An 11044-nucleotide genomic window follows, 5' to 3' on the forward strand; every position below is an offset into this window, starting at 1 on the left:
TTGTAACCTGTATTTATTTTCTAAAGAAACAAGTTTTAAGTAATGCTAATTGAAACAAAGGAGAAAAAACTTCTATCAAAATATACAATTTCCATTACAGACTAGAAGGCTAATATTAAAAAAATAGTCGTAATCCAAAAAGTTTGCTTATATGGATGATAGGCATCATCCCTTTGAAGCACAAAGCATCAAATAAGGTCTTATAAAAGATCAATTAGTGACCTTCATTTGAAAGTTCTTGATAAATTCATGAAGTTTGAGTATCAGTCTTTATACAAGGTACATCCAAGCTTCTTATGTCCAGAAAAAGAGGAAACCAAGTAATTCAGAATCTCAAGTGGGATTTATGCTTTACCATGTACCTGAAAAATAATAAACATTATGTTACTAATACTTACAAAAATTTTAAGAGTACATATAAAAATAACTTGGCATTTATTAAAACTTAACATTGCCAGCACACACACACAAAAAGTGTTTTCTTTAAAAACCTGATTCTGTGACCTTTGGAAATATAAAATTTCCTGAAGTAGGCTTTATACTGTCATTTCACAATAGCGTCTGACTGACTACAATGATAAATGTTTCTCTTTAAAATTATTATCACGCAATTGTTGTTTTAAGTGCTGTAGAGTAGGTTCCTACTCATAGCTGACCTTGCAGTCCTGTGGGTTAACTCCACAGTGCTACCTCAAACTCTGACTTTGAGGTAACCTGTAATATGCAATTAGAAATTTTAACCAAGAAAGTTTTAAAGAAATCTTCAAAATGAGAACTGATTCAATGCTACTAACTGTGATCATATATTGCTCTTAAACTTTTAAATTACAAAACTGTTGTTTTTGTAAAGGGCTTTAAGAACTCTACTAATACAAGCAAATAAATTTAAAAATTCATTGCCTTTAATGATCTATCCAGAACTCAAAAAAATCTATCAGTGCTGGGAAAATACATAGGAAATCATTTAATCTAAACCCATGGACAAATAGAAACTTGAAGTTCAGAAAGATCACACAATTAAGAACCAGGTTACAAAATGAAGATTAAAACCTAGGTCTTCTGAGTCAGAGTAGGAGGCAGTTTCAAAATGTTCATGGAAAAATCCCATTATCTTTTAAGTCCATTTGCCATGAACTTTTTGAAGCTCCTTCATATATTGTTCTTCTTCCAGACTATAAATCCTTTTTCCATCTGTTTCTAGAGTCAACATATCAACAAGATATTTATTAATTCTCTATTGTGAATCAGCATAAAATTAGACAACACTGGAAGAAATCAATTAGGGATTAAGGCCCACAACTTGATATAATTTAAAATCTGAAGACAAGACAAGCAAATTATTACAGCAAAACATAAATGAGTGTACTTTAGGAACAGAATTACCTATCCAATGTTTCCCAGAATCGTAAGAAAACTGGTCTATCCAAATGACGTTTATGATAGCTGAGTTCTAATACTGTTACATCCCATTTCTGAACATTTGGATCTAGACGAACTTCATCATATTTGAGATGGAAGGCTTTAACTATATGGGAAAAATAATATTTTATTAACGCTATAGTAAAAAATATAAAAACATTTTACAGAAGAATAAAAAAATATATAGACATTAACTAAAAAGTAAGTTCAATTTTTTTCTGACAATTAAATCCATATTATAACCAGCTGATGTTTTTAAACAGATGCTAGGCAGTGTCTTCAAAACTCTCAAGTTAACAAATAATTACTGAATGTTTATATATGCCAGTAGAGATTTAAACAAAGAACTAGGTTAAGACAAAATGCATACAGTTGAGTGAAGCATAAAGACTGAAGAAAAAAAACAAAAAAACACAACAACATTAAAAAGCTACCTAAATACAATAAGAGTAATGGGATATTATAGGACCATGAAATAAGAGTAGTGGAATATTATTTCCCCAGGTCATGGAATCAGAAAAAACTTGAATAAGCACTTAAAGCCCAAAGACTAAGAATTAAGACAGCACAGAAAAAAAGCAATCCAGTTAGCAGAAAGAACATGCTCAAAGAGAAAATCGTTTATTAAAAGAATTGAAAAAAATTAATTTATTTGCATTATGCAAAATAATCAGAAGTTCAAAGCAATACTAGTCTAGTAGGGCTTATAAAGGACCAAAGTTATGGCAGGGAGTAGTTAACACAATTTAGTAAATCTAGAGGAAGAAGAGATGGATTTCCTCAATTGGGTAGAAGCTATATGGCTGGCAATAAAAAGATTGAAAATATGACTGGCAGCAAGCGAGAACAGGACTTACTGACAAATGTTGAAGAGAGAAAAAGAAAAAATTGCAAAGACATACCTAACAATTTGCAAGTAAGTGTCCAATATATATCATGCACTACTGTAGGCACTGAGGATATAGAAGTGACCAACACAATCTCCACTCTCATGGTCTTATATTCTAACAGTCAACAAACAGATAAATATACAATATAACTTCAGATGGCATAATTACTATTCAAGTAAAATACAGCAGGGTAAGAAGTAAACTGGATGGAGTTATTTACAAAAGGCTTCTCCAGGAGTTAGCTGAATGACATAAAAAAGTTATCTAGCAATAATCTGGGGTAAGGGGACTCCAGGCAGACAGCATTGGAACTTGAAATGAGAGCAAGCTTACACAGTTCTAAAAACAAGTGTAACTTTTAAAATAGGCAAAAGCCTGTATGTAGGCCATTTTGGTTAAGGTAAGGAATCAGAATTCATCTGATTTTAATTTTTAAAAGGTAACTCTTGCTACAGAGTACATAAGAGACTCTAGGGCAAACTTCTTAAAACTGGTGTGCTACAAATAGGTAACAGGCAGCCCATAAAATATTGGCTTACAAACTTTCTTTCCTCCTGGTCATTCAATTGAAACAACCCAGTTAGTTAATTACTGTATTTACAATTCATTTATCATTAGTAGAGTTATATTGTTTTTGTGTACACATGGAAATGTTTAGCTTTCCCACCAATCATCACCAAGTTTGAGAACAACAACAAAAAAAAAACTGAGTTTATTACTTTTCTGGATGTTGCTATTGTTGTTAAGTGCCGTTGAGTCGATTCTGACCCATATCGACCCTGTACAGAGTTTCCAGGGCTGTAAATCTTTACGGGCGCAGAAAGCCTCATCTTTCTCCCGCAGAGCAGCTGGTAGTTTTGAACTACTGACCTTACGGTTCGCAGCCTGATTCGTAACCACTACGCTACCAGAGCTCCTATGTAATTCGAGTCCTGGTGTAGCACTGTGAGTTAACACGCTGGACTGCAAGGTCAGCAGTTCAAACTCACCAGCCACTCCTCAGAAAACCTATAGAGAGTCACTATGAGTCAATGTCACTATGAGTTGAATCAACTGCATTTAACAGCAACTGTGTAATTGCTTGTTTCATATTGTTTGCTGGATTGTTGGCTTTTGATGTTAACAAATGGTCAAATTCTTGAAGGAAAACTGGAAACTGGCAACAAGAAGAAGTGGGATGAAACATTGTGGACATTATAGTCAAGGTCATAAAACAAACCATGTATGAACATTTGAACGGAAAACTGGTAAGCTCTGTTAAATCACACATAAAAAAAATTTGGGATGGAAATTAAAAATGATTAATGTGTTTTAAAAAAAAGCCAAGAATCCACAAAGACATTATTTTATACAGTACTTGCTTTTAAAAATAAAAGTCCTTCTACCAGACACAAGAGGAGCATGGTGACGATGTACGATAAACACTGGACTGAAAATAACAAGGTCAGTGGTTCAAACCTACCATCCTCTCCGTGGAAGAAAGATGAGGCTTTCTTCTGCTCCTGCCAAAATTTACAGTTTCAGAAACCCTACATAGGGTCCCTATGAGTCAGAACTGACTTGACAACACCAACTAGACACAAATTATTCATTTTGAATATAGTTATGCCAAGTAATTAAAAAGGACATAGGAAGGACTTCAATTTTTCCACAAACTGATGGAAATGTCCTTATGGCATCAGAAAACTCATTTTCAAATTTTTATCTATGTAAGTAAAAACAGACATTTTTCTATGTGTGAATTTTTAAAGTCACTGAATTAAATGAAAACAACCCACTACTTTTTATTCTGCTTACTAGACTTCATTTTTTTTTTCAATACAATTTGCTTTAAGTCACTCTTAAAATATACATGACTTACATTTGAAACAGACTATGATCTATAGCCATGAAGGCCACAACTACACTGATTTCAATAAATTTAATCTTATGTATTTTTTCACCTAGAATACATGACATTTTAAATTAAAACTGGATTTTTAGAGTTGTAAACACAGTCCAAAAAGTTTACACCAATAATGAAGAAACATAAGAAAGTTTCTCTCACCAGACAAAACAGTTTATTCACATTAAGCAATGATGCCAAGCAAACTTAAGCTAACATATTACCATAAAACATTTTATTCCGAATAAGAATTAAAGTTTTTAACCTGTATGATAAGGAAATAATCTGAGAAGCTGGGTTCTATGAAAAAATGTGGCACCATGAGGAAGACTCATTAACAATCTGCGATATGCAGATGATACAACCTTGCTTGCTGAAAGCGAAGAGGACTTGAAACATTTACTGATGAAGATCAAAGAGCACAGCCTTTGCTATGGATTACATCTCAATGTAAAGAAAACAAAAATCCTCACCACTGGACCAATAAACAACAGTCTTATCAACAGACAAAAGACTGAAGTTGTCAAGGACTTCATTCTTCTTGGATCAACTATCAACACTCACGGAAACAGCAGTCAAGAAATCAAAGGACATACTGCATTAGGCAAATCTGCTGCACAAGACCTTTTTAAAGAGTTGAAGAGCAAAGATGTCAGCTTGAGGACTAAGGTGCACCTGACCCAAGCCATGGTATTTGCATATGCATGCGAAAGCTGGACAGTGATTAAGGAAGACTGTAGAAGAATTGATGCTTTTGAGTTATGGTGTTGGAGGAGAATATTGTAAGTGCCTTGGGCTGCCAAAAGAACCAATAGATCCATTTTGGAAGAAGTGCAGCCAGGGTGCTCCTTGGAGGCCAAGATGGCCCAACTTCGTCTCTCATACTTGGGACATATTGTCAGGAGGGACCAGTCGCTGGAGAAGGATATCATGTTTAGTAAGGCGGAGGGTCAGAGAAAAGAGAAAGAACCCCAACGAGATGGATTGACCAAGTGGCAGCATCGAAGGACTCAAACGTGGTAACAGTAGTGAGGTTGGCCCAGGATTGGGCAGTGTTTCATTGTGCTGTGCATAAAGTCGCTATGAGTTGGTACAAACTCGATGGCACCTAACAACAAGAAGAATTAAAAAAAAATGAAATAAATTTGTTTTTAAAAAACCAGTTGTATGGTGACACAAAGAATACTAAAGGTAAAATACTTCACACAACTGAGGTTTGATCACTTTTGCAAATTGCACTAATCTTGTCAATATTATTTTTTGGTGAGGGAAGAAGTAAAAACAAAACATAAAAAACAGGTGTCCTTTTCCATAAAATTTAATAGATACACTGAGTATATAAGATGACAACGAGACAAAGCAATTCAGAAAATTACAAACTTTTCATCAATGGTGGTGGTTGTTAAGTGCTGTCAAGTTGGTTCCAATTCACAGCAACTCTGTATATGGTTTCTGAGGCTTTAAATCTTCCAGAGTAGAAAATCTCATCATTCTCCCCTGGCACGGCTAGCGGACTCAAACTTTGTACCTTGTGGTTTACAGTCCAGTGCTTATTGTATGGAGCCACTGCGTTCCCTCATCAATGGTTAAGAATTTGAAGAAATCGTTTTTCTAAAACTCTTGATTAAAATATCGTCATAATTTCAAGCATAAATCATATTGTTTTTTAAAGTTTGTAAACCACAGTCACAAGCTCAAATGTCTCATTAAAATTTTTAAGATTTTTTTTAAATGATGGCAAGGTAGAAGAAGCAACAGTAAAAGCAAGGAAACCAACTAAATGCAAAGAGAAAATTTACTCTAATTTTTTACTTAAAGCAGTTTAGTTAAAGAGCTAATTAAAGATGAAAACAAGAAAAGAAAACTTTGGGGAAACATAAGATAATTCCTTTTAATGTAACAATGGGATATCTCACAGAGGAGCTACCTGGTAATCAATAAGCTATGCAGTCTCAAGAGTACTAAGGCAGAGACATAACTTTTAGAATAACAGAATATTGATGGAAACAGAAAGTTTAAAAATTTGAGAGGGTACTCAGAGTTGATAGAGAAAAGAAATGTAAACATAAATATGTAGATGCTAGTCAAAGGAAAATTAGCAAAAAAAAATCTGAACTACACCATCAGAAGTCCTAGGAAAAGAACATTTCATCAGTGTCTAATTCTGGTAAGAGCTCATAAACATTCAATAGTGGGGACACGGATGACTTTGGTGTAAATAGTTTCACTGAAGAGCAGCAAGAGCTGACTACAGTGTACCAAAGACTGAACAGAAAGTGAATTAGTCTTTCAGAAGATTATCAGGTTATTGTTTCAGAAGTGAAACTAAGTCTTTCAGAATATTATCTCCTAAAAAAGAGAGAGGAAGGTGTGAGGTCAAGGGTGGGGTTTGCTTAAAATGAAAGGAACAGGATATTTTTAAATAACAATAATGAGTCAGCAGAGAAGGAATATTGAAGAGAAAAAAACTAACTCATGGAAGAAAATAATTGATAAACTGGAAAAATGATAAAGCACAACACAAAACAATAAAACTCTCTAAGCTTTTATCTAGAACTGTGGAAGAGAAATTATTTTAACAAAAACAAAAATACCACATATTCTTATTAAAATATACAAAGAATTGGTATTGTAAAGACTTTCTAGTTTGTTTTTTATCAAGATTACTGATTGAACACGGCAAGCATGTGAAACACATTCCCATTTACCAACACTGTACCATCATTAAAATTTTCATTCTCTGAAGTAAATATTATAATTATACTCTATACCCTTTATCTTTCTATTCATCAGCTTTTTAATCCAGTTTCAAAAATAATGCAAAAAGCTATCATGTTACAACTATTAGAACTCATTTTCTAAAATGAATGAAGGTAAGAAGAGCAAATATTTAAAAACATTTAAGTTTGGGATGCCTGGGAAATAGTAATACTGTGGACAACAATAAAAAAAAGGTTTTCCTTAAGTATAAAGGTAAAAGAACAAGAAGGGTTTCACAGAAGCATAATCAATATTCATAATTCCTAAAGTTATCATTTCTAATTAACATTTTTCATGAGTTTGTTTTTGGTTTTAATTAATCTGATATTACTAATTTAATTAAATAGTCCAATTACATAGACTATTTCTTCCAGCAAATAAGCAGGCCAAATTAAATCTCCTTTTGTTATAGCAACTTCTATCGATTTATGTTCAGTAAAAGATATATTGTTGCTTTTAAGCACCATCGAGTCGACTGCTGTCCCATAGCAACCCTGTATAGGGTTCCAAGGAACACTTGGTGAGCTTGAACCACCGACCTTGCAGTTCTAACGGTTTTGCAGTCTGTCACATTAACCCACAGCGCCACAACAGGACTCCAGTAAAAGATGTAAGTTACATTAAATCGTTTGTTTAACATTGAGTGCCTCTCCGATGCCTGGTAATAATGGCGATTAAGGCTGGTATCAATGGTGAGTAAGGCTGTTCCTATTAGGGAATTTGCATTTTAGCCAAACAAGGGTTATAATAAAGACATAAAAATAGGACAACATCAAACAACAATTAAGTGCTACCAAGAAAATAAATATATTGCAAGAGGTGATGATTATTCAATGTAGGATGGTCAAAAACAATTCTCTAAAGAGAAAACACATGAGTTGAAACCTGAGTGAAGAGAGAAACAATCATGCCACACTCATTGCTGACAATAAGAAAAGCTGGTAAATGCTTTACGGTACTTTAACTACTTTAAAGCAAAGGTATTTCTGAAACTATTTCAAAATTGGTTTTAATTTTAACAAAAACATATGGGTGTGCAACAAAATTAATGCTTTTTAAATTGCATGAAAAAAATTTTTTTTAAGGAATCGGAAACATTCACTAAGAAACAAGCACACAGAAAATATTAATGTACACAAAATAATTTAAAAATATTTCATAGGTTTAAAAATTACACATATATATGTGTGCATATACATATATTGTTGTTAAGTGCTGTCAAGTCTGTTCTGATCCACAGCAACCCTGTATAGGCTTTCCGAGGAGTGACTGGTGAGCTTGAACCACCGACCTGGAAGTTCAAACTGACTTTGCAGTCCAGCACATTAACCCACAGCACCACACGAGAACTCAATCTCTATGTATATACATACACATAGCATCAATCCTTTGATATGCAAATTTGTATGGTGCTGTTAAGTCTGTTTCAACTCATATCAACCTTAAATTGGGTGTTCGAAGAGCTGCTGATGAGTTTGAATCATGAACCTTGCAGTGAGCAATCCAGTGCTTACCCTACAGAGCAACATGAAGACTCTGGAAATTGTATATATAAAGCCAAAACTTCCCATAAATGTTATCTAGTTGCAAATTTCAGTTTTTAAAACACAATGTTCAAAGAACTATAAAAGTAAAAATTTAAAAGTTAATATAAGCAATCTTATATTACTGTAGTAACAGATGTTTATTGTTTTTAACAGTAATAACCTTCTCATTTTATGTTTAGTCTTTAATAAGTAGCTAGTTTTCCTAAATATCATTGTAAACACCAGTTACTTTACTGCAATGCTAAACAATATTTACAAATGTTGTCCTATAATTATTATTAAATATTCCTTAGTGTATGTTACTCATTGTACTCTAAGAGAAATCTAAAATACAGTGAAAATTCCAAGGACTAAACAAGAATTAGCAATAAATAATAAACTTATTGGTTTCAGCTAGCTCCCTTTCCCCACTACCATGAAAATTCTAGAAAATCATGAAACAAGCAAATGATGGCTTTTAAAAAAAAAAAAAAGGAACCCTATTAGAAGCTGTTTCTCTTAAATAAAGTGACAGCATTTCTATAGTGGGCAAGCAATAAATACAAAGAGAATCTTACTTTTAGCAAATATATCAACTGGTGATCCATCAGGCAATAGCCAAGGCCAGCCTTTGAATTGCCATGCAGGACCTTGAACAAAAACTGCTACAACTCGGTCCCTACAAATTAAAAGAAGAAAGGGGAGAGGAATGTCTCAAATTGAACTTTAGCTACTGTAAATCCCTAAAGATTCATAATTTTTTTCATTTTAGTGTTCATACATAGTCCATTAACAAAACTTTTCATTATAATGCTATCATCTGAGCATATTAATGATTGCTATATTCTACCAGCATCTTTTTACCTAAATCTTTTAAAAATAATTACATGCACAATCTTAAATATGTTTTTAGCCATTTCTCTCTGCCATTCTATTAAGTAGAAATCTTTTTAATGCAAAAGGGAAGAGTAGTTGATATATTAAATGGAAAAAGTTTGTTTTACAGGGAAGTCATTAAAATTCAAGCACATATTATTTTGCTTTAATTAAAATCATTAACTTACAGTAATCCACCAAATAGTTTACAAAGCCTTATCTTTGCGTTCTGTGATTGCTTGAGAATTGAGCAAAATGATCATTGGTACTTTTTTAAAATTTTACAGCTATCTCAAACTTGCCTTAATTTTTATAGTCAATATTTTCTAAGCAACTTGTTTTTCCAACGATTCAACTTAGATCTCCTAAAATGAAATCTGTCTACTCCTCGTATTCCATAAATTTACAAACTGAAAATTTCTAGATTTTACAGATTGAAAAATTATAGTAAGGACAACTGCTAAAACAGTTAAAAGTTACAATTAACTCTCCAAAATACAAATGTATTTGGGAACTGTTAGAATAAGGAACTCAAGGTAGCACAGTGGATTACAAGTTGGGCTGCTAACCAAAAGGTCAGCGGTTTGAATCTACCACTCACACTGTTGAAGATAGATGAGGCTTCTGTAAAGATTACAGCCCTGGAACCCCGTACAGGGTCATTATGAGTCAGAATCCACTACGGCACAAAACTGCCACCAACAACCACTGTTAAAATGTTACTTTTTATCGATAACTAAATTAGATCTATAGACATAAACAAAGGTTTGAAGGATAGTTTTATTTAGATACAATGATAAAACCTACTACTAGTTCACTTAATAAAATAATTTAACAATATGCATAGAAAAATCAACAACATAAAACATAAATTATCTTACCAGTCTTGAGGCATAAGTTTAAGAGGTTGGTCTACTACTCTATAAGGAACTGTTACGCTAATTGCATTGCCCCCTGGCTGCATCTGGTCTTTTCTTCTCTGGATTAGAGTTTCATTTTCACGTTGGCAGCCTTGTTTCTTCTTCTCATCTGATGGGACAAATCTTTGCAAAGAAATGAGAAAAAGACAAGTATATTAAAATGTGATGTATCTGAGAAAACAAACTATTTTCAAGTGTTTTTAAAATACTGATAGTCTTAAATCAAAATAAACATTTTATTTATAGAGAGTATATGAAGAATTAAGGAAGACTCATTTAACAATCTGTAATATGCAAATGATACAATTTTGCTAGCTGAAAGCTAAAAAAGATTTGAAGCGCTTACTAATAAAGACCAAAGCCTTCAATACAGAGTATACTTTAACTTAAAGAAAACAGAAATCCTCACAACAAGCAACATCATGGTAAACAAAGTTAATCGTTCTCAAAGATTTCATTTTACTTGGATTCATAATCAATGACTTCTGGAAGATGAAAGACTAGGAAGATGCACTGTACAGAACCTCTACAATAAAGATACTAGCCCAAATTACACTCACACACGCACAGATACACACAGGTGAAAGTCCTCGAACTCAATTTCAGAGGAAAAGTTACAGAAGTGGATTGAATGCTTGCTGGGAGAAGCTGCGCAAGTGAGAGAAAGAGACTAACAAGTGAATGGTCAGGCAGACATGGTGCAAATCTTCTTTTTGTATTATTATTTACTTATTTATTTATTTTACGTGGTTGATTTTTTTTTTTTTT

The 11044-nt window shown here is 33.1% G+C and overlaps 1 protein-coding gene across 1 annotated transcript in view; it reads right to left on the reverse strand.

Annotated features, from left to right (window-relative positions):
• Positions 1–325: 325 nt before the first annotated feature.
• Positions 326–11044, reverse strand: part of CDC73 (cell division cycle 73) — a 190011-nt gene continuing 179292 nt past the window's right edge. Inside the window, exons 14-17 of the mRNA XM_006834180.1 lie at positions 10238–10399; positions 9059–9159; positions 1384–1525; positions 326–362 (exon numbers count right to left, since the gene is read on the reverse strand). Coding sequence (XP_006834243.1) covers positions 326–362; positions 1384–1525; positions 9059–9159; positions 10238–10399 — 442 coding nt within the window. The remainder of the gene's footprint in view (positions 363–1383; positions 1526–9058; positions 9160–10237; positions 10400–11044) is intronic.

Source organism: Chrysochloris asiatica, unplaced genomic scaffold (genome assembly GCF_000296735.1).
Source record: "Chrysochloris asiatica unplaced genomic scaffold, ChrAsi1.0 scaffold00009, whole genome shotgun sequence".
Lineage (NCBI taxonomy): Eukaryota > Metazoa > Chordata > Mammalia > Afrosoricida > Chrysochloridae > Chrysochloris > Chrysochloris asiatica.